Below are 24,321 nucleotides of genomic sequence, written 5' to 3'. Positions count from 1 at the left end.
ATTAGGCAAGACACTTACCTCAAAACACGCTAATTCAATCCACAAGTAAGCCTTTTCCGCGAATATCCAACTCTGAATGGCCCGAATCTAGCCAAAATAACTTTACACCATAAATACAAACCATAGAAAACTATTCTGGATAATAAAGCTGCAATCTTTAAAGAAAATCAAAAGGTCAACTTCAAAAGTCAACCATGGGCCCGCGTCTTGGAATCCGACCAAATTTACAAAATTCGAATACTCATTCGATAACAAGTCCAACCATACTATAATTACTCAATCCCGATCTCAAATCGACCTTTAAATCCTCAAAATATAGTTTATGAAGTTTTCACAAATTTTTTCCAATTTTCCAACTCAAAACACTAATTAAATGATAAAAACAATAATGGATTCATGTATAATAGCCAAATCCGAGTTAGAAGCACTTACCCCGATAAACTCCTTGAACATTTCTCTCAAAATCACCCAAAATCGAGCTCTCTAAGTCAAACGATGAAGAATGAAATAAAACCCTTGATTTGTCCCTTTTCTGCCCATCGATCTCGCTTTTGCGGACCCTCTGCCGCATCCACAGCTCTGCACTTGCGGAAATCCCATCGCAGGTGCGGCTTCCACTAAAGCCTAGGGAAAATCGTATCTGCAGGCACATAAGCGCATCTGCGCTTGCGCTTCTACGGAGGCTAACCGCTTCTGCGGATAAATGACCGCACATGCGGTCCCAGTTTGCCAGCCCAACCTCGCTTCTGCGGCTCGAAGGCAGCTTCTGCGGTCCGAAGTGGGCAAGTGTAATTGCACCAGACTCAGCAGTGGTTTAGCACTCAACCAAGTCCAAAAATGATCCGATTTCAATTCGATTCACACCCGGGCCCCCCGAGACCCCGTCTGAATATACCAACAAGTTCCAAAACACATAACAAACCTACTCGAGACCTAAAATCACATCAAACAACATCAATTCTACAAATCGCAACCCAATTCAAACCTATGAAAACCATGACCATCCAACATCCAAGACTAACGACGATTCATACCAAACCAACTCCGATTGACCTCAAATTTGCACACAAGTCATAAATGACACAACAGACCTATTCCAACTTCCGGAATCAGAATCCGACCCTGATATCAATAAAGTCAACTTCCGGTCAAACTTCTTAACCTTCCAAATCTTCAACTTTCTAGCTTTCGCCAATTCAAGCCAAAACGACCTACGAACCTCCAAATCAATATCCGGACATGCTCCTAAGTCCAAAATAACCATTTGAAGTTATCGGAACTATCAAAACTCCATTCCGGAGTAATCTACACAAAAGGCAAACTTCAGTCAACTCTTTCAACTTAAGCTTCCAATTTTGGGACTAAGTCCCATTTCACTTTGAAACTCACCCGCAACCAAAACTAACCACCTCGGCAAGTCACATAACAACAATATAACATAGAGGATGCAATAAATAGGGTAACGTGGCTAAATACTCAAAACGACTGGCCGGGTCATTACATCCTCCTCCTCTTAAAACATATGTTCGTCCTTGAACGTGTAAAGAGGCATACCTGAAGTGATGAAAAGATGAGGATAACGGCTACGCATAACATGCTCGGTCTCACAAGTCACCTCCTTGACTGGTTGAACTAAACCTTTACTGAAGCAACGCTCTTTGACCTCAACTTTTGGACCTGCCGGTCCAAAATGGCCACCGGTTCCTCAACATAAGACAAATCCTTGTCCAATTGGACTGAGCTAAAATCCAAAACATGAGATGGAACACCGTGATACTTCCGGAGCATAGAAACATGGAATATTGGATGAACTGCAGATAAACTAGGTTGCAATGCAAGCTTGTAGTCCATCTCACCAATCCTCTCAAGAATCTCAAAAGGTCCGATATACGTAGGGCTCAACCTGCCCTTCTTCCGAACCTCATAACACCATTCATGAACAAAACCCGGAGCAAGACCCGCTCTCCAATTATGAATGCAACATCACGAACCTTCCGATCCGCATAACTCTTCTATCTAGATTGGGTTGTACGAAGCCGATCCTGGATCAACTTGACCTTCTCCAAGGAATCTCGAACCAAATTTGTGCCTAATAACTTAGCCTCTCCTGGATCAAACCAACCAAATGAGGAATGACATTGTCTCCCATAAAGGGCCTTATAAGGAGCCATCTGAATACTCAATTGGTAGCTATTGTTGTAGGCAAACTCCACAAGCGGCAAGAACTGATCCCAAGAACCCCCGAAATCCAGAACACAGGCACGGAGCATATCTTCCAATATCTAAATGGTGCGCTCGGACTGTCCGTCCATCTAGGGGTGGAATGATGTACTCAACTCAATCTGTGTGCCTAACTCACACTGTACGACTATCCAGAAGTGCGATGTTAACTGCATACCTTGGTCAGATATGATGGATATTGGCGCGCCATGAAGTCGGACAATCTCGCGGATATAAATCTGAGCCAGCTGCTCTAAAGAATAGGTAGTCACAACCGAAATGAAATGAGACGATTTGGTCAACCTATCCATAATTACCCATACAACGTCAAATTTCTTATGAGTCCGCGGGAGCCCAACAACGAAGTCCACGGTAACTCAGTCCCATTTCCACTTGGGAATCTCAAGTCTCTGAAGCAACCCACCTCTGGTGCTCATACTTCACATGCTAACAATTTAGGCACCGAGCTACGTACTCCACTATGTCTTTCTTCATTCTCCTCCAACAATAGTGTTGTCTCAAATCCTGATACATCTTAGCGGAACCCAGATGAAGAATACCTTAAACTGTGGGCCTCATAAAGAATCAACTCATGTAACCCATCCACATTGGGCACACATAATCGTCCCTTCATTCGCAACACACCATCATCTCCAATAGAAACCTCCTTGGTATCGTTGTCCTGTACCGTGTCCTTAAGAACAAGCAAATGGGGGTCGTCATACTGACGCTCTCTGATACGATCATATAAAGAAGACTGAGAAACCACGCAAGTCAGAACCCGACTGGGCTTCAAAACATCCAATCTAACAAACTGGTTGGCCAAGGCCTGAACATCCAATGCTAATGGCCTCTCTGCCACTGGTAGGTATGCTAAAATGCCCAAGCTCTCCGCCTTTCGACGCAAGGCATCGGCCACCATAATTGCCTTCCCGGGATGATATAGAATAGTGATATCATAGTCCTTAAGCAACTCTAACTATATCCTCTACTGCAAGTTAAGATCCTTCTATTTGCACAGATGTTGTAGACTTTGGTGATCGGTATAGACCTCACAGGGGACACCGTACAAATAGTACTGCCAAATCTTCAAGGCATGAACAATAGTTGCTAATTCCAAGTCATGAACATGATAATTCTTATCATGAAACTTTAGCTTTCTAGACGCATAAGCAATCACCCTACCGTCTTGCATCAACACTGTGCCAAGGCCAACACGTAACGCATCACAGTACACAGTGTAGGACTCTGAACTCGTAGGCAACACCAACACTGGGGTTGTAGTCAAAGAAGTCTTGAGCTTTTGAAAGCTCTCCTCACACTCCTCGGACCATCTGAAGGGAGCAGGCTTCTGGGTCAATCTTTTCCTACAGCTACAATCATAGAGGCGGCTTCTTTATCAGAAGATCCTCTTATCTTGTAAGCTGTAATACAAACTCCCATTTCATGGAGTTTATGGTATATTTGGTGCTCTGCAAGAGCATCAATGTTCCATTCGATAATGCTTCTTCCTTCGTGAGAAGTAGAGGCAAGAAAATGATTTTCCTAGTATTGGATATCTGGAAATGAGGGACGCTTATGATAATTTTTGTAATTATGAAAGCGTTCATTTGTAAGTTTATGGAGGAGATCTTCCTTTTCCCTGATGGTGGATATCTTACCATCTTTGGGTTTCTCCTTAGAAATATTAAGATCAACCAATTTTTTGTTGATCTTGTCAAGAACATTACCACTGATTTCAAAAGTATCTTTGAGTTTTGGATATTTGTCCTTTGAAAACTCAGCGATTTTGAAACCTGGGTTTGATTCAATGTTCTGACTTGAACTGGGTTGTGAAAAGTTTGGCTTTCCACTGAATAAAGACTTTTCTTTAGAGTCTTCTATTTGTCTAGAAATGACATGAAGGAGTTGATTTGAGTAATCATTTTGTTCAACAACTCGATCGAGATCAGAACAAGTAACCATATTCGTTGGTTTCTCGTTTTTGATTTTGAAAGGAGAAGCAGAGATAACAACGTTTGAAACTGGGATTTTTATTCCTTCTAGAGGAGGAGTGACAGATTCAACAACCTTGTTGTTAGCTGTGCACCATTTGTTAATGAGGACTTGTAGGCAGTCCTTCTGGTGTTCATATTTACCAGATATTTCAAACCATTTAAAGAAATCGATTTCACATCTCATTCTTTTCATGTCTGATATCCAGCAATCTCTGAAGTCTTTTCTCTGTTCAAGAGAATAAGTGGCAACATACCATTTTCTTTTAGGTATGTTATCAGGATGAGACCACTGTTGGTCGATCTTCTTCTGATCTAGGATATATGGATCACGAGATCTGATCATTTTGATATATTCAGGGACTTCTTCCTGAGGAGGGTACATATCGCTAGGGGTTGGACTAGAGGGATGATTTTGGTAATAAACTTTTGGGACTGTATGGGAGAAATCTACTCCCGTAACTTTCCCTTTGTTGTTACCAGTAGTTGGAACGGAAGTTGCAACATTTTCAGAATTTACGTCTTTCTCCGGGGGTTTAAAAGAAGAAGGTACGGAAGGAACAGTAGTCCTTCTTCTAAAGGAACTAGTTCTGCTCGAGAGATTAGAACTTGATCTTAGGAATTTCAGATCAATAGATCCATCAGGAAATTGAATTACCTGTTCAATCTGAGATCTTTCAAGATTCGAAGTAGAAGGTTGAGTTATAGCATCGAAGTGCCATTCATCACTTGTGAGTATATCATTCCAATTAAGGAGTCTAGGGACAAATACCGTACTATGGTCGGTATTTGCTTCCATAAGCATGGTAACTCCCTTGACACTTTCAACTCGAGCTCTGGGTGCAAGAGTAGTGTCCATGAGTCTGTAATAGACTCTGTGAATGATTGCTACTTCACGAGTATTGATTTTGCTATTCATGTTCTTGGTTTTGATGTTTAAGGTCAAAGTATCCATGACGTTAGGGTCATTGATATCTACCGAGAAATTAGATAGCAGTTAAAGTATACCGGGCCATTGGCTAGGTTACTCTGAAGAACTCCTAAGAGAGAGTCGTCGAAGTTAAGGAGATGAGCATCTCTTAGAAGGACGCAAATAGGTACGTCTAAACCTTTTCTGAAGAGAGGTTTGACAGCAATCTGAACAAGGCCAATATGCAAGTAATTGAATCTATTTCTATATCGATTCAAATCATGCTCAGAAAATAATTTAATAATTTCTAAAGAATTATTAATAGCAATAGTGGACTCACAGGTCTTAATGTTATGCTTCTTAACGAAACTGAAATTTCCTAATTCATAAATCTTTTTAAAAGGTTCATTGGGGATATTTCAATTCTGTAAATCAGTTTCTAATTTAGCAATCTTAGTTGCTGCAGAAGATAAATTAACACTGTTCAAAACATGCTGGTTTTGATTCATATTTTGAAAATACAGTCTAGGGGCTTATAGGGCTAAAAAATAACTATTCAATACGTATAATTAAACAGCATATATGTATAACAGGATACAGTACCTTAATCTCTTAGATCTAATGGCTTCTCAGTAATGTCTTCTTGGTTTTACATCCTTTTCTCTAAAGTCATCTTAGCGACGGGAACACCTAGCAAGGTCTAAACGCCTACCTCGGCAACAGCGACCTATCTCAATCAGGCTTGCCAACGTCTGAACCGGATATTAATCGGTGACTTCATACTTATAGAGAAAATAACCACCTCATACGATAACTTTGAAGCAAATTAAAACCAGAGATAAAAGAACTGTATGTAAGATATACATATATATGGTTTAAAATAACATATCTGAAAGTATTTTTGCCATGCCCTAGACAGTATATGTACTTAGCTGCTCATACTAAGTACGCATACTGCCAACATGGCTCTGATACCAAGTAGAATGGAACGGGATGCAGTATAAAAACTTAAAGACAGTATAAGTAAAGCCCTTACAAAGTTTATTAATTGAAAGTAAAGAACATTGCAGCGGAAAATATTAGAGTAGTACAGAGGGGAGAGGTCTTAGAAAATTTGGAGAATTTTTTGATGCCTCTTACAATGGGGAGAGGGAGTCTTAAATAGACTAAGGATCAGATGCCTTTGATCTTAGGCGTACATATGTGTGGTCTGATTTAATCGACAATCTAAAGTGGTCGACAAGCAGAAATGTGTGGTCCACTCTTTTTAAAAGCAAACAGTAAAAAGTTGTCTTCTTTTTCAAAAGGTGAATAGTGAAAGCAAGATTCTTTTTTGCTGATGGAGACTCTATCGGTCTTTGCTGATGGAGACTCTGTCGGTGCAGATTCCACTAATCGTAGTTTGGGTCCATGTATGCCAAAGCAATTCCCTTTGGGTCGCACATATCACCATTACTGCTTTCTCCTGTAGAAGCAGCATCTTCGATCAATTGCATGATCTGATTTTCTTCATAATCTTCAATATTTTGTAAAGCTTGTTTCAGCTTTTCCTTGAGGGCTGTTTTGGAAGGTGAAGCTTTCTGGAAGCTTTGTTGAACTGTCTTCTGAGTTTTGGTGACTTGCTGTTTAGGCGTCCACCCCTTGATCTTAATTTCTTTAGACAGATATTTGATTATGTCAAATTCTGTCTTTGTAAAATTCCAGCTGACTATAAAGGATATCCTCTTCTGGACAAAGTACTTGCACATTTTAATGTGCTCTGGAAGAGTAGAAATGGCCTCCTTGGCTTGAAAGTCATCAAACCTGTTGAGGAATTGTTGAGGGAGGATCTCTCTGTTTCCTCCGAATAAGTTCCACCATTCGTAGAACCATCTAGGGATTATAACTTTAGTAACATCTAAGCTATACTTAACAAACCAAGTATGTCCTGGTCTAAGATACATAAAATTAAACAATGCTGCTTTGTAATCGTGCCAGCAATAAGTCTGGGGACGATGAGTCATGGTGAGTGCAACTGGTGTGTGCAGGTGATCGGCAAACTACTCAAACGGTGATAAAATTTTCTTAATAGTAAACCTAGAATAATTAATAAATCCTGGTCTACTTTGGCATAAAGTATGCTCCACTTCAATGGAGTCTGTATCAATGAGGATAGCTTCGTAAAATTTCCTCGTCTTGTATGAATTTTCAGTATCCACATAATTAAAATCTGTGTAACATGGTTTGATTAGGTCTTCTAGTCTGAGACCTTCATACTCTTTGTCTAGAGCTAATACTGGTAATACCTGAAGGGTAATATACTCGAATTTTTCTTCTTTAAGAAGATCTTCTTGTGGTGTCTTCTTGGCTGAAGGATTGACTGCTTCTGCAAAAGTCTCTGGGACTTTCATGGCATAGCTCTCTTTTTTCTGGACTGTAGAGCTGGATGCAGATCCTTTTTCTAAAGGCTTTGGTTGGGGGTTGGTAAGTCTCTCTGAGGGAACTGGAATAAGTGCTAGTAATTTTGGGTACTCAGCTAGAGTTGTATACCTATTTTGGAAAGAAAGTTGTGGCCTCTGAGGGGCTGATGTTTTGGTAGGAGTTATGGGAAGAGGGACAAATGGTCTAGCCATTTGAGGTTTGTTGATCTCCTTTCCTTTGGAAGGAGCGTTAGGTCTGAAAGGCCTCATTCTTTCCCTGTAAAAATTCTCTTGTTAGAAAATCAGGTAAAGAGTTTTCTTCTCCTTTGATAAATTCGATTTTAAAATCAAAGCTAGACAGTAGAGCTTGCCATCTAGCAAATATTTGTTTTGACATAAGATTTTTAACATCTTTTTATAAAATTTCTTTGGCAGATTTACAATCTACTCTAACCAAAAATTCTTTGTTAATAAGATCGTGTTGAAATTTAGTGATACATAGCACTATTGACAAAACTTCTTTTTTAACAGTAGAATAATTCTTTTGAGCGGAATTCCAGATTCCTGAAGTAAAACGAACTAACTGTTCAGAAGACTCAATGGAAATCTTTTGTTTGAGGATACCTCCGTAACCAATATCTGAAGCATCTGTCTCAACTATCATAGAAGCTTCTGGGTTAGGGATTCCTAAGCAAGGAAGATTTTGTACAAGTTTTTTGACTTGAATGACAGATTGTGTTTGTTCAAGACTCCATGGGACAGGACTCTTTCTAAGTCTTTTGTAAAGAGGTTCACAGACCTGTCTAATGTTGGGGATAAAATCAGCAACATAATTGAGACTTCCTAAGAATCTCTGTAGTTGGGTTTTATCACTAATCTCGTTAGAAAATTTGGATGAGAACTCTATGACTCTGTAAATTGGTTTATAAGATCCTTGGTAAAAGTCGTGACCTAAGAATCTAATAGAGGTTTGGAAGAGTTTGATCTTATAGGCACTAACTACCAAACCGTTTCTCTTAACAACTTTCAGGAAGGTGTTGAGATGCTTGAAGTGAGAATCTATATTATCAGAAAATATAAGAACATCATCTATATAAACTATAGACATATAACTGTAATCATTAAAAATGGAGTTCATGATATTCTGAAACTCAGATGGGGCATTCTTGAGCCCAAATGGCCGAATGAAACCCTTATCAAGCAACTCTTGCAACTGCTCCTTTAACTCCTTCAACTCCGCTGGGGCCACACGATATGGTAGAATAGAAATGGGTTGAGTGCGCTGCAACAAGTCAATACCAAAATTAATATCTCTATTGGGTGGCATGCCCGGAAGATCTGCCAGAAACACATATGGATAGTCAATTACTATCGGAACTAACTCAATGGTAGGAGTATCAACACTGACATCTCTCACAAAGGATAGATATGCATCATACCCCGTCTCAACCATTCTGATGTGCCTTAAGGAAGGACACAACCCTGCTAGGAACATAATCCAAAGTGCCCCTCCATTCCAACCACGGTAAACCTGGCATAGCCAACGTCACTATCTTGGCATGACAATCAAGAATAACATGATAGGGCAACAACCATTCCATGCCCAGAATAACATCAAAGTCTACCATACTGAGCAACAATAGATCAACTCTGGTCTCAAAACCACCAATAACAACTAAACATGACCGATACACACGGTCAACAACAATAGAATCTCTCCTAGGCGTGGACACATAAATAGGAGAACTCAAAGAATCACGAGATACACCCAAATATAGAGCATAGCAAGATAATACATATGAGTAAGTGGAGCGTGAATCAAATAAGACTAATGCATCTCTATAATAAATCGGAACAATACCTGTGATAACTACGTCTGATGCAACTGCCTCCGTCCTTCCCGGAAAAGCATAACATCTGGCCTGGCCTCTCCCTCTAGGGCAACCCCTACCTGCCTGCCCTCTACTCCTAGCTGGCTGTGTAGGTGGAGTGGAAACTGGAGCAGTAACCACGGCCTGAGAAGTCTAGGGACCCTGTGGAATACGTGGAGCCTGAGTAGCCGGTGGAGGTGCACCCCTCCTGAGTCTAGGGCAGTTCCTCACTATATGACGAGTATCACCACACTCAAAACAAGCTCTCGGAAGGCGTGGCTATTGAAACTGGCTCGGGCCTGGTCTGCTGAATTGACCGCTGAAAGCACCCCGTGGAGGAGGTGCACTAGACAGTGGCGGTGCATATGGGGCAACCTGAGACCTGGAAGTAGACGGAGTACCACCAGAAGCTGGAAGTGCTAAATAAACTAGATGACTCATATAGCCTCTACCATGACGAGCTGCAACTGGGGCACGAGCATCACTATATCCTCCAGAATCTCGAGGCCTCTTGGCCTCCCTGTCCTTTCTCTCCCGGCCCCGCATACCCTCCAATATCCATGTGATCTCTACCACCTGCTGATATGGGATATCTGTCTCCAACTCTAGAGCCATGCTGAATCTAATACCATAGTTGAGCCCCTCGATAAATCGACGGACTCGCTCTCCGATTGTGGAAACCAAGGGAGGTGCATGTCTGGACAACTCACTGAATCTGACAGCATATTCTGACACGGTCATAGCACCCTGACGCATTTGCTCAAACTCCACGTGCCATGCATCCTGAAGGCTCTAGGGAACAAGCTCTCTCAAGAACATATCTAAAAATTAAGCTCATGTGAGTGAAACTGCATCGGCTGGGCTACCCTCCTTTTAATCCTGCCACCACTAATACGCTAGTCCCGACAACTGGAATGTAGTAAAAGCAACCCCGCTCATCTTCACAATACCCATGGTGCAGAGAAAGTGTTGGAACTTCTCCAGAAAACCCTGTGCATCCTCTGTATGTAGGCCGCTGAAAGTAGGAGGGTGGTACTTCTTGTACCTCTCAAGTCTAAGCTGCTCCTCCTCGGATGTTGTTATCCTAACCTCAGGCTGAACTAGTACAACCAGTTGCACTGGTATAACCTCTAGGACCTAGTCAACATAGACCCGCTGCTCTGGGGTACGGGCCGCAGGAGTCTGAGCTCCTCCCCCGGCCTGAGATGTGGATGGTGCAAGTGGAATCAACCCCTCCTGAGCTAGAGTACCAAACATGCTCAAGAACTGTACGAGGCTCTCCTGAAGTGTAGGGGTAGCAACAGGCGACTCAGGTACTTGCCCCCAACTGGAGCTACTAGTGGCTCCTCTATCGCAGCTCGGGCAACTGCTCTAGCTGCACCACGTGACCCTCATCAGCCTTTGCCCCAGCCCCGGCCTCTTGCGGCTATAGAAAGGGGAAGGAGTGTCTGATCGTCGGATCCAGTGGTACATGTCCTCACCATCTGTGAGATAATAGAAAGACAAAGATTCAGAATTTCGAAGTCAACAAATTCGCACGATAAGGAATCAAAGAAGTGAAGTTTCCTAATAGTTCCATAGCCTCTCGAAGATAAGTACCAACGTCTCCGTACCGATCTGCGAGACTCTACTAAACTTGCTTATGACTCGTAACACCTATGAACCTAAAGCTATGATACAATCTTGTCACGACCCAAATCTCCCTCCGTAGGATGTCGTGATGGCACTTAGTCTTTAAGACTAGGTAAGCCTAACATACATGGAAAATTAACAGAGATAGTAATAAAACTTCCAATTAAACCAACAGCTATCATAAAAAAAAGACTCCATATTACAACTGAAAATAGCACCCAAAATCTGGTGAGACCGAGTCATAAGCTCTACACGGGTATACTGAAACATCCCTAACACATCAGTATCTATAATAGGAGTATGCAATAGAAACTAAGATAGAGGGTGATACCGAGACCTGTGAACGCCGACAGTTATACCTTGAAGTCACCGATCCAAGCTCAACTCACGGATGCTTAGCCTGGTATGAAGTACCTGGATAGGCCCAAAAAGATGTGAAGAAGCGTAATATGAGTACACCACAATGATACACAATAAGTTTCAAGCCTAACCTCAGTAGAGTAGTGATGAGACCAAGTCAAGACACCTACTGGAATAAATAAAGAAAACTGAACAGGTATAGTACAGTATAATAATGGAAACAATGGAAATGATACAATGAAGAGATACAACAAGAATAGCTACACTGAAATTAAGGCAATAAAGACATCATGGAAGAAGCACATAATAAGAATGCCAAGGAAACGATGTAGCCAAAACATAAGTGATGTAAATGAAAGATAGCAATAAGAATTACTACCGAGGTACCGCCTCGTAGTCTCATTTCACAATCAAAATCACAATCTTTCCTTGATCCACCGCGGGAGCCTTACATTTAGGTTTGAAAAATTATTTTTCCGAAATAGCTACCCGCATTTTAACCCACCTTATCACACCGCGTGGATTTAAGTAGTTCCCTTACTAGTAACACGTGTATCAAAACAATCTTATCTCACCGCATGCGTATCAACCCCTATTCTTATACCACCGCATGTGTATCAACATCACAACATATCACAAATCGCACCTCAACTTCCCAATAACACAACTTGCCAAAGAAGTCAACAATAATAATGTTCCAATATAAATACCCCATGGCTCAACCACAATATGTACAAAAGTCGCAACAATAGAAACCAGAAGTGAATAACTCAACAAGAATGGCATTTAAACAATTTACTACTTTGCCTCAATGTGATCACGACTTTTACAACTTCGACACCAAAATCGAACAATAAGATATTCCAAGAAATAACAACTTCAAGTAAGGTAACTCAACAATTAAGTATTTAACAATGAAATGAGAAAATAATAACTTTAACTAAGTATGTAAGGGCAAATAACAAGTAAAAGATGAGACAAGTATTAACAATGTAAAGTGAAGCATGTAGGGATAGATTAATGATGATGAATATAACATGTTATGATAATTCAATTAAAGAAATAAAAAGAATCTACATAGCTTAAATCGGTAAATTACCACATTTATCCCGTATACCCACTCATCACCTTGCGTACATGGCTTTCACATATCACAATTAATACAAAACAATACCAATCCTAAGGGGTAATTCTCCCACACAAAGTTAGGCAAGATACTTACCTCAAAACACGCTAACTCAATCTACTAGTAAGACTTTTTCGTGAATATCCAACTCCGAATGGCCTGAATCTAGCCAAAATAACTTTACACCATAAATACAAACCAAAGGAAACTATTTCGGATAATAAAGTTGCAATCTTTAAAGAAAATCAAAAGATCAACTCAAAAAGTCAACCCCGGGCTCGTGTCTCGGAACACAACCAAACTTATAAAATTCGAACACCCATTCGATAACGAGTCCAACCATACTAAAATTACTCAATTCCGATCTCAAATCGACCTTCAAATCCTCAAAATATAGTCTATGAAGTTTTCACAAATGTTTCTCAATTTTTTCAACTCAAAACACTAATTAAATGATAAAACAACATGGATTTATGTATAATAGCCAAATCAAGTTAAAATCACTTACCCCGATCAACTCCTTGAAAATCTCTCTCAAAATCGCCCAAAACCGAACTCTCTAAGTTATGAAGAATGAAATAAAACCCTCGATTTGACCCTTTTCTGCCCAGCGATCTCACTTTTGTGAACCCTCAGCCGCATATGCGACTCTGCACCTACGAAAATCCCATCGCAGGTGCGGCTTCCACTTAAGCCCAGGAAAAATCGCATCTGCGGGCACATAAGCGCATCTGCGGAGGCCAGCTGCTTCTTCGCATCCGCATCTGCGTAGAAATGATCGCATCTGCGACCCAGCTTGCCAGCCCAACCTCACTTCTATGGCTCGAAGGCCTCTTCTTCAGTGGTGCACCTACGGCCCAAAGTGCATAGGTGCGATTGCACCAGACTCAGCAGTGTTTCAGCACTCAACCAAGTCCAAAATGATCCGATTTCAATCTGATTCACACCCGGGTCCCAGGGGCCTCTTCCTAATATACCAACAAGTTTCAAAACACATAACGAACCTACTCGAGGCCTAAAATCACATCAAACAACATCGATTCAACAAATCGCAACTCAATTCGAACCTATGGAAACCATGAACATCCACTTCCAAAACTAACACCAATTCATACCAAACCAACTCCGATCGACCTTAAATTTTGCACACAGGTCATAAATGACACAACGGATATATTCCAACTTTCAAAATCGGAATCCGACCCCGATATCAATAAAGTAAACTCCCAATCAAACTTTTCAACCTTCCAAACCTTCAACTTTCTAACTTTTGCAAATTCAAGCCAAAACGACCTACAGACCTCCAAATCAATATCCTGACATGCTGCTAAGTCCAAAATCACCATTTGAAGCTATCAGAACCATCAAAACTCCATTCTAGAGCCGTCTACACAAAAATCAAACTCCGGTAAACTCTTCCAACTTAAGCTTCCAACTTTGGGACTAAGTGCCCTATTTTAATCAGAAACTTACCTGCAACCAAAACCAACCACCCGGGAAAGTCACATAACAATAATATAATATATAAGAGGCAATAAATAGGAAAACGAGGCTAAAGTATTTAAAATGACCGGACGGGTCGTTACAATTTTGGTATGGTTGGACTCGTAATTAAATGGTTGTTCGGGTTTTGTGAATTTTGTCGGGTTCCGAGGTGCGGGCCTGAGATTCACTTTTTGGGTTGACTTTTTTTATTTCGGTTAAAGATCTTAGCTTCATCATTTATAATCAATTTCTATAGCTCTTATTGATAGTATTACGTTATTTTGTCTAGATTCGAGCCTTCCCGAGGTTGATATGCACGGGAAGGGCTTGTTAGGGGAGTAATTTGGCTTGCTTGAGGTAAGTATCTTATCTAAAATTGGTTGAGGCATTAGTTGCCTGAATTATTTATGATAGCTACGTAATATGGGTGGCGCACATGTGCGGGGTTGGGCCCATATGCTTGCACCGGGGTACTATTTCCATGCTCGGTTAGTGTTTAGGCTATGACATGCCTCGAAATGACTGATAAGGTTCAAGTTGAGATGTTTCTCCTATTTGTACCCCTATGTGAGCTATTTGTACCATATTTGAGATTTCGTTGAGGTTATTCTTCCGGTTGAACCTGATAACAACTATTGCTTGATGGAAACTGTCTGTTATAGCTGTGATAGCACACATTGCACATGCTTACAATATAGCATGTTATTTATACCAATCCAGGAGTATGAACTTGATAATCATTGATCACATTCATGTATTCCCTCATATTTGCTTTCTCCATGTTATGAGTTAGACTTGTAGCATGTGACCACGCTGGGCAAATTGTGATTATTAGCATGTGTGTTGTCCGTACGGTTGATTCTATTTAGCACGTGAGTTGTCCGTGCGGTTGATTCTATTTAGCACGTGAGTTGTCTGTGCGGATCTAGTTATCGATATGATTAGTACGTGAGTTGTCTGTGCAGCACGTGAATTATCCGTGCAGCATGTGGATACAGATATATCCCCCTAGGGTCACCCTCTCATGTTTCTTTCTTGATGGTGTACACGCGGTTATTGAGAAAAGCTAATTAGTGGTTTGATATGAATATGAAAAAGTTGAAGAAAGTCTGGCCAGTGTTATTTTGGAATTGCATTTCATCTTTACTTGCATTTTCCATGGTTTATTATCTTATTATCTGCATTTCATCTTATATGTTGTACCTGTGACTGAACAGAGATTTTGAGTATTTGTACATACACACAGATAGTCCTTTCAGTATCTTACACATGTTCACATTATTGTTCTGTACTTGTTGGATTATATAAAACTGTATAGGTTATAGCAAATATATGAATAATTGTACACATACACACAGATAGTTCTTTCAGTATCTTACACATGTTCACATTTTTGTTCTGTACTTGTTGGATTATATGAAGTTGTACAGGTTTATTATCTGATTATCTGCATATCATCTTATATGTTGTACTTGTGACTACACAGAGATTTGAGTAATTGTACACACACACAGAGATAGTTCTTTCAGTATCTTACACATGTTCACATTACTGTTCTGTACTTGTTAGATTATATGAAACTGTACAGGTTATAACATGCATCATTTATAATTCCTGTTTTCTTTTACCTCATCGTGGTTAATTAAGATATTTATCGAGTACATTGGATCGATTGTACTCATACTACATTCTGCACTTAATTATGCAGACCCAGGTGTGGAGACCAGTTACCAGCAGTAGGCTTGCTTGTTGGACTATCTTCGAGAAGCGAGATGGAGCTGCATCCTTGATCGCAGTTTTGATTTGTCTTTCCCTTACATACTGTTTTACGGTTCAAATAGTGTTATTATTGTTCAGATTCAGACTTGTAGATCTCATGACTCCGTATTTACTAGTTTTGGGGGATTTACCTTGTATTAGCAGCATTTGGTTGTATTGAGATTTCAGACTTATGCTATTTCTATAAGTTCCGTTCTTCTGTTTCCTTTAATTTTATGTTTCGGCTTGTCTAGCCGTTGTGTTAGGTGCCCTCATGACGGGTTGGAATTTCGGATCGTGACATTAACAAGTGCTTCACGTTTTCAGATTTATGTGTTTGGAAAAAATGACCGGTCACCGACCTCCATGAATGTAAGAATCGCAAGGTCGGGAATTGGGCCATCCCACGGTCACACGTACCATTGTTATTGTTAAATATGGCTTTCAGCACTTAAGTCAGAATTTATGGCTTGTTTCAGTTTTCAAACTTATGTGCTAATTGAATGAACTGCTTATGTTATCATTATTATTTTTATTATAATTAATTATCCCAAAAAGTCTTGTTCCTCCCCTTAGAAGGGTGGTAAACAAGATTTACTGGGTACCTTTGGCGATACTTAGCCCGTTTAAGCTTGCCGCGAAGCATGACAGACGCTGAGTATGCAGGTAACGAAACCCGTAGCTAGAGGCAAGCTTGCTAGACTTAGAGTACATGCTCCATTAATTTCCTCCTAGCTGCATCGAACCTTCTCGGATTCTCATATTTTTCAGACGTCATTAGTTATTCCCATTGAATGGTTCGTAGACTCATTTATTCGGACTTGCAATTAGAGGTTTATGACTTTATTAGTGGGTTTAGTTGTCACACATGTTAACGTTTATAATAAAATTCAATTTTCATACAACTATTATCTTAAGACTTATTTATGAATTTCTTGAGTAAGATATTCAATGTAGACTTTCAGCTCGTTAAAACAAAGTTCGTTTGATGGGTTAGATAGTTTGGGTGCCGTAACATCCCACCCCAGTTTCGGGCCGCAACAGGAACACACATAATTTAGTCTTAGAACAAATGAGAGTATGTTAAAACTTTTCTGCCCTTTCAAATGTATTAATTATTCTTCACCTACTCTCGAAAGTAAGTTATTACTCCGTCTCATCTTTTTTTTATTTGTTTTTTAAGGCTTTGGTATACTAGCAAAATTGTTTAATAATATTAATCATATGAATTATTCGATTAAATTATTTTTTATCTCTTTGCAAACTTATTCTGAAGAAGGGTAGGAATTCTTTAAACAAAATTATAGTCATTTACTAGAAAAAGAAAAGATTTTGAGAATTATAACTAATGTCTTCCTTCAATGGCTTTCTAAACCAAAAACTATTTTATGCAAAATAATACAAAGGATAGGAGGAAGCAATATTTTAGAGAAAAAAATCAAACAAAAACGGAAAAGAAAAGAGCAAACAAAGGAAACACATGATTTACTGTATGGGAAATTTTATATATACTACTCGTAGTGATTATCTTATCAGGAAATAAATCCGAATTCTCTTTTGTCCTCCAATGGAAGACTCCTCTAAGCAACCTCTTCTTTCACCTTGTGTACCCCAAATCACCGCACAAACTTCTGCATCTTCTTTTGTTGCTGATATTCCCCCTATCACTGGAATCCAAGATTTCTTCAGAGAGTTTTTTGTTGAATCTAAGAAATTATGGTACCTTGCTGGTCCAGCTATTTTCACCTCCCTTTGTCGCTACTCTCTTGGTGCTGTCACTCAAACATTTGCTGGACATCTTGGAACTCTTGAGCTTGCTGCTGTTTCTGTTGAAAACTCTGTCATCGCCGGTTTCTCTTTTGGTATCATGGTAATGAAGTGCCACATTTTAAGTGGCACTATTTCCTCTTTAGTAATTAAAAAATGAAGACACTTTTATATTTGAAACTCTTTAATCTTTAAATTTTATTTTATCTTAAATTAGTACTTCATTTATGATAGAATCTATAATACCAAATATGTCTAAGGTGAATATAAATGGAGGGACGTGGTGATTTAAAAATCATATAGCCGATCACAACTTGCTTTTAAGATTGAGGCATATTTTTGTTAGTGTTAAAATCGGGCAACAATGACTAGTGGACCTCATGTTGTGCAATTAATGTTGGAACCTCTTAGTTATTGGACAGATTCATTCATCTTCACATAGAAGTGGTGCAAAAGAATTTTTCGGGAGGCAGAGAGCGATTACAACTTCACCTCTTTTTGGACCTTTGAGAATTTTTGTAGACCTGAATCCTGTGTGTACTTAGTGTATAATTTCAATATTATCTTCCAGCAGAATTCCATATTGACAACAAATATGTCGGAACAATCATGCTACTGATTTTACTATATGAATATTTTGATTTTTGTTTGAAATTTTAATGGTCCTTTTTTTGTTATTTTGGAAATTAGTTGGGAATGGGAAGTGCGTTAGAAACACTATGTGGACAAGCATTTGGAGCAGGACAAATTGACATGCTAGGAGTATACATGCAAAGATCATGGGTTATTCTCAATACAGCAGCAGTAATTCTAATGTTACTTTACATTTTCGCGGCACCATTTCTGAGATTAATTGGACAAACAGAGGACATATCACGGGAAGCAGGGAAAATGGCTTTATATATGATTCCTCAACTTTATGCATATGCCATGAATTTTCCAATCGCCAAGTTCTTGCAGGTATAGGTGGATTCAGGATTCAATTTGATGGTTTAATTTTTAAGTTCCTGTTATTGAACGTATTATAGTTTTGAAATTACGAGTTCAAAATTTAATATTTGGTAGAATTTTAGTAATTTGCACACACATATACACACACTCTCAATGTCAAAAATCTGCACTGCAGGCACAGAGCAAGATTATGGTCATGGCATGGATTGCAGCAATAGCTTTGGTTCTGCATACTTTTTTTAGCTGGTTATTTATGCTAAAACTTGGGTGGGGACTCGTCGGTGCCGCCGTGGTACTGAACTCATCGTGGTGGTTCATAGTGGTGGCGCAGCTGCTGTACATATTTAGTGGGACTTGTGGACAAGCGTGGTCAGGTTTCTCATGGAAGGCTTTCCATAATCTTTGGGGTTTTGTTAAGTTATCTCTTGCATCAGCTGTGATGCTATGGTAAGTTACCCACAAACATTTCAGTTTCTTTCTTTCTGTTGTCGCCTCTAACTTTTAGTTGGTGCTTTATATTTGATTTTGTTATATTTGAAGAATCAATTTCTCAAAAATTGCATTGACAAATAAAGAGTTCAAGTCATGTGTACTGATTGTAGAGGAATATAGATTTTTCTATATCATCACATTAAATTGACTTATAATAATAGATAATTCTTTATAATTAGTTTGATATGGTAACTTGAAAGATAGAGGCTAATTTTCGAAGAAAAATACTTGTATCTTTGTAGATTTGTAGTCCCTTAAGTTTATGATAATTATGGTTTTCTGATTTAATTTATTTGGCATCTAAATATACAGCCTGGAAACTTGGTACTTCATGGCATTGGTCCTCTTTGCTGGTTACTTAAAGAACGCAGAAATCGCTGTTGATGCTTTGTCCATTTGGTGAGTGCATGATTACTCACTTGATGCTTGTTGTCTAGCCATAATAAGAAATTTTGACTCTTTAAACTATTTAAGCATTATTATCATAGTTATTTGTCATCGTATATTTGCCTTTTCTACTGTCTATTATATAAATATAATACTATTCTACTTTAGTGGCTATATTAGACGACAAAGCAGTATTCGGGGTGGTTTGACGAAGAATAGTTTAAGGACAACATTTGACAGTCCCTCACTTCTCCTTTGGTGCAAGATAATTTAGAGATAAAATCCAGTAATATTAATACACTACTATCCCGGAGTAATTTAACTAACAATTTGCAAAGATAATACTGTTTTAACAAAGAATTAAAAATTGATGTCATTTTCAGAAGAGGCTTGCGTTATACTGCTATGCTTAGAGATAAAAGAAAACACTGACACACACTGCAGAGAGAAGACGTGGAATCCACCAATGCCTATTAGAAGTAAATATCCTTTAGATAAACTTAAAATGTCAATATCCATAGGTTATCTTCCCATTACTTGCATTAATTATTATAAGTATTACTATACTATTAGAAGTAATAATTGGACAAACTCAATCAACGAAATCAACTAAAAGAAAAAGCTCTTTCATTATTGCTTGGAAAAGGCCTCCTATCTAGAACACAATAATGAAAATACGGAAAGGAAATATCTCACCTCGATTAGCGGAGAAAAAGCTAACTTTAGGCACGTTCCATGAGAATTGAGATGATATCATTGGTATATTTTGGATCCAAGACTAGATCACTATTGACACTTTTACATTTTGTAATCTAGGATTTGTAAGGCTATAGTCCCCCAAAATGATTACTAGTTCTCTTCACTATGTTTCACTTTCTTACTCCCCTCCCTTTCACTATGCCTCGCTCTCATGCTTAATTAATGTCCATTATTTTTTTCTTTGATTTTTCAAAATTATTTGAAACATTATTTCTCTTTAAATTTAGCAAGTTCTATTTGAAATTGATTTTATTTCTTTAACATGCATATGCAACTGAGACTGACATTAGTTCTAATAAGTCATGATATGTGAACATGCATTTTTTTGAGATGGGGGATGGGGTTTATTTTGTTGGGAAGGTATCACGACGAAATTCGGGAGGTGAATGTGAAGCATAACTCAATGCATAATGCATCCATGTATAATAATTTCTCGGCGGGTGAGTCCATGCCACTAGTCCAAGGAGAGAAAGAAAGAATAGAATGAAGAAGGAAAACAATAGGAAAATATATAATATTATAGTAAAATCAATGTTATAAAAATAAAAAAATTTAAACATTTTTTGGCTTCTCACTCTATTCAAGAGAGTGTATTTCACTCTCTTTAAGAGAGTGAAATACACTCCACTTTGAGATAGTATAGTATAGGGCCTAGGGGTAATAGGAATACTGCAAAGGTGGATTGCATAACTGGAGATCCGACCTTAATTGTACTTGTGCCTTTTTCCTTTTATTGAACTTTCTTACCACCAGGAAAAAAGCTAACATGATTTAATGTTTCACTTACTTCAACTTTGAGCTACGCAACTCAACTCCTCGGCTTACTTCCTTGTTCTAACTTCGTCAAATGCCTTCAAACTACATAAATTATTACTGTATTTAACAAGGTCAAATATACCTATTAGATTTTCTCCAAAAAAAATTTTTAAGTGTAAATACACAAAATCAAGGCAAAACATACATAAATTAATGAATATAATGTTGTATCAATGAACCCAAGCAATCCTATTAAGATAGCAACTCATCGAAATGCCAATAACACAATGTAAACCTAATTTTAATCAAGACTTATATCTCAATTCCAACAATAATTGTATATAATAATACCAATTAAATGAAGAAAAAAAGAGATTAATACCTTGAATCCTTTTAGCCCAAGCTTGTTTTCTCTTTCTTTTATCGTTTTCTCACAATTTCTCTACTTATCTGTGTTCTTCACGATTTAAGAAAAAGCTATATGATGCATTGCTAAGATACAACTTCTTCCAAAGCTTTTAGCAACGTTTCCAACTCTTTAAGACTCCTGTTCTAGCATTATTTCAAATTGTAGCTTGCCCCAGTTATACTCTTCTTCTTTTATTATTTTTTCCTTTTCCTCATTCTTATCAAATGTCCTAAATGCCCTTTTTTTGTCAATCATATGTAGTATTTAATTATGCTTAAAGTATCAAACTACTATGAATACTTATTATACCTGTCCTGCTCAGACTCTCAAATAATTAACCTTATGATTAGGATGATTCGTCGCAATATTTTATCAACTAAAACTTTTCGAACTAAGCTGGAGAATTAGTTTGTCAATAATGGATAACAGGACCTCCCCATCGGATCAGTCCTGGTCCACCTGGATTGACTCAGCTCGAAGAACGTGTGTCGGGTTATGAACATACTCTTAGAACATAGACACATAAAAAACCAAATGAACCACTAATAATTCTAATAGTAAAGCTAGTCTATTATCTATTGCATTGACCTGTTTTTTAATCTTGTATGGGCCAATATGCCTCGGGCTAAGCATGCGCTTCTTTCCGAATCTCATCAGCCTTTTCATTGAAAAACTTTTATAAAAATATGATTACCCTCCATGAACTCCAAGTTAAGACGCAATTTGTTTGAAAATGACTTTTTCCCGTTTTGACTTTAATCAGAGTCATACTTGGATCAGATTTATTTTTTTCTAAGGCCTGTTATACCAAATGTGGGCCTAACAACTTCATTTTCTCGGGTTCTAACCAACCAAGATAATGCGAGGACGACACCATTCCCGGTATAAATTCTCAAACAGCGCCATCTATATACTAGATCAGTAAGGTGTTGTTATATACTTATTCTGCTAAAAGTAACAGATCATCCTAATGGCTACCAAAGTCAACGGCGCATGTCCTCAACATATGTATAGATCGATCAGACTATCAGTAGTCCGCAGATAAAAACTTATGCTAAACTCAACTCGAACACCCAAGGCATTTTGTAAAGACTACTAAATGTGGATTGTAAACTTCTATCCTTTGTAGTATAAACAGGAACCCTTGTAAGTACTACCTCCCAAAGGTCTACATGTGCAAGCTGCTCCGCTGTATTAAATAGTCCAAACTGTAGGAACTGTGTGATCTTCATGAGCTTATCAATGGTCAACCAAACTTAACCAACCCTCTTCAAGGTAGGTGAGAAGCCTACCACAGATCCAATGGTGATATATCTGTTTACCCGTAAAACGGTACAGTTGAAATTGTTCGTGGTTTCTAGACAAGTGAATTAATTTGATCCAAAAGATAATGAAATAACCGATGAAATGTAAAATACTTAGCCTTAGAATGTAGATGGAATGACAGAGCTGATGAGTTCAGGAATAGGGTTTCCGTACACAATAATGATGAGATCAAAAGCGAGAGAATAAAATTATATTAAAATGCTGTATAGAATGTAGTGTAAGTTAGCCAGAAAATTCGTCTCCTTACAATGATAACAAAGCTCACTATTTATAGCTACGTCTAGGAAAAGAGGTACTAGGATCATGCCCTTCTTTAATGTCAATTATAAGGGTCATTGATGAAGATGTAACGTTAGACATAAATGCCAAATTTCTTGAAACGGGCTATCATCCTTAATGCTGCAAAATACTATGTATTATATGTTACCGGGCGCAAAGCATTTAATACTCCTTATATGATCGTTATTCCTTCCGGTGACAAGCAGAATAGCTATGTTCGGTGGCCATACCCATCTTCCGTTCCACGTGTCCTTCCTTTAAGTGACCACATGTCATGTCGTATTTTTTCCTATACAGATAGTCTCCCCGCTTTCCGGTGACACAATCTTGAATTACCGGGAAGTTGGTAGAAATCACCTTTTTGGCAGAAATTACTATAACTCCCTTTGAAGTTTTCTGACAGTTGATTAGACACACGTCTCTCCGCATTTAATGCCCCGAACACGCATCATTCTACGATTCAGCACAACTTTTTACCGATTATCGGGGTAATCATGGCCATGAATTTAATCGCCAAAATTTTAGTTACACGCATCATCCTCCTCTTATGTACTTCATAATTTCTCAAACTTCTAACTTGTATCTTTATTTACCAGCTTTTCTCTGATCTTCTTCGAATAAGAAATTTTCCTTCTATTCCAATGGCTTCCTCTTCAAAACGTGCTAGTTCATCAAAGGGCAAGAACAAAACCGAGGATTCCGTTCCTGCAACAGTGGGTTCCATCATCCCAAGAAGGCTTAGTACTTCGAAAGATTTTGAAGAGAAATTTCCTACTGCTAACCCTCGTACATGGGCTGTTAGTAGATACCCTTCTTCCATTTGTCCTTCTAGTATTCTTGCTGTGAAAGAGGACTGCCGCTGCCCTGAGTTAGATATTATTGCTCCTGATTTATCGGAGAGAGTGACCCTTCCCAAGGAAGGTTTTACATACTTCTTATGTATCCCTTTACTTTAGGTGCGTTTTCTTTGAGCGGAGAGCTTGATTCCGTAATTGCGGAGTTTTGCCTTCGCTACCAAGTGTGCTTGGCACAGGTAAGTCTTTCAGTGTAGAGGACGATTGCCTGCCTTTGACGTTTGTGCCAAGAAACTAGAGAGGAGCTAACCCTAGCTCATATGATGAATCTTTATTCCCCCAAAATCTTCCGCGGGGGAATGATAAACCTTTGCAAGAATGGCCACCATACTTTACTGTCTAGCATGGATGACGACAACAACCCTGGGTGGATGGAACAGTTCGTTGCAGTTGCCACCTGTGACATTATTCCAACAACGGCTTCATCCTTTCCGGTCGTTTAGAACCGCTCTCGTAAGTTCCCTTTAATAAACTTTTTCCTACTAAATATTCTTTCATGCTCGTATTGATCCTTCAACCTTCATTTGTTACATCGACTCGATGGATCCCATCAGTGATAGAAGGCTTGAACCGGTGGGTTCAAAAG

General features: G+C 38.8%; 1 protein-coding gene across 1 annotated transcript in view; it reads left to right on the top strand.

Annotated features, from left to right (window-relative positions):
* The first annotated feature begins 17,154 nt into the window (after positions 1–17,154).
* Positions 17,155–24,321, top strand: part of LOC107780348 (protein DETOXIFICATION 31-like) — a 31,359-nt gene continuing 24,192 nt past the window's right edge. Inside the window, exons 1-4 of the mRNA XM_016600872.2 lie at positions 17,155–17,625; positions 18,213–18,482; positions 18,649–18,920; positions 19,278–19,364. Of these exons, the coding sequence (XP_016456358.2) occupies positions 17,323–17,625; positions 18,213–18,482; positions 18,649–18,920; positions 19,278–19,364 (932 nt within the window). The 5' untranslated portion in view covers positions 17,155–17,322. The remainder of the gene's footprint in view (positions 17,626–18,212; positions 18,483–18,648; positions 18,921–19,277; positions 19,365–24,321) is intronic.

This window comes from Nicotiana tabacum, chromosome 24 (genome assembly GCF_000715075.1).
Source record: "Nicotiana tabacum cultivar K326 chromosome 24, ASM71507v2, whole genome shotgun sequence".
Lineage (NCBI taxonomy): Eukaryota > Viridiplantae > Streptophyta > Magnoliopsida > Solanales > Solanaceae > Nicotiana > Nicotiana tabacum.
This window is presented reverse-complemented; position numbering and strand designations above follow the sequence as displayed.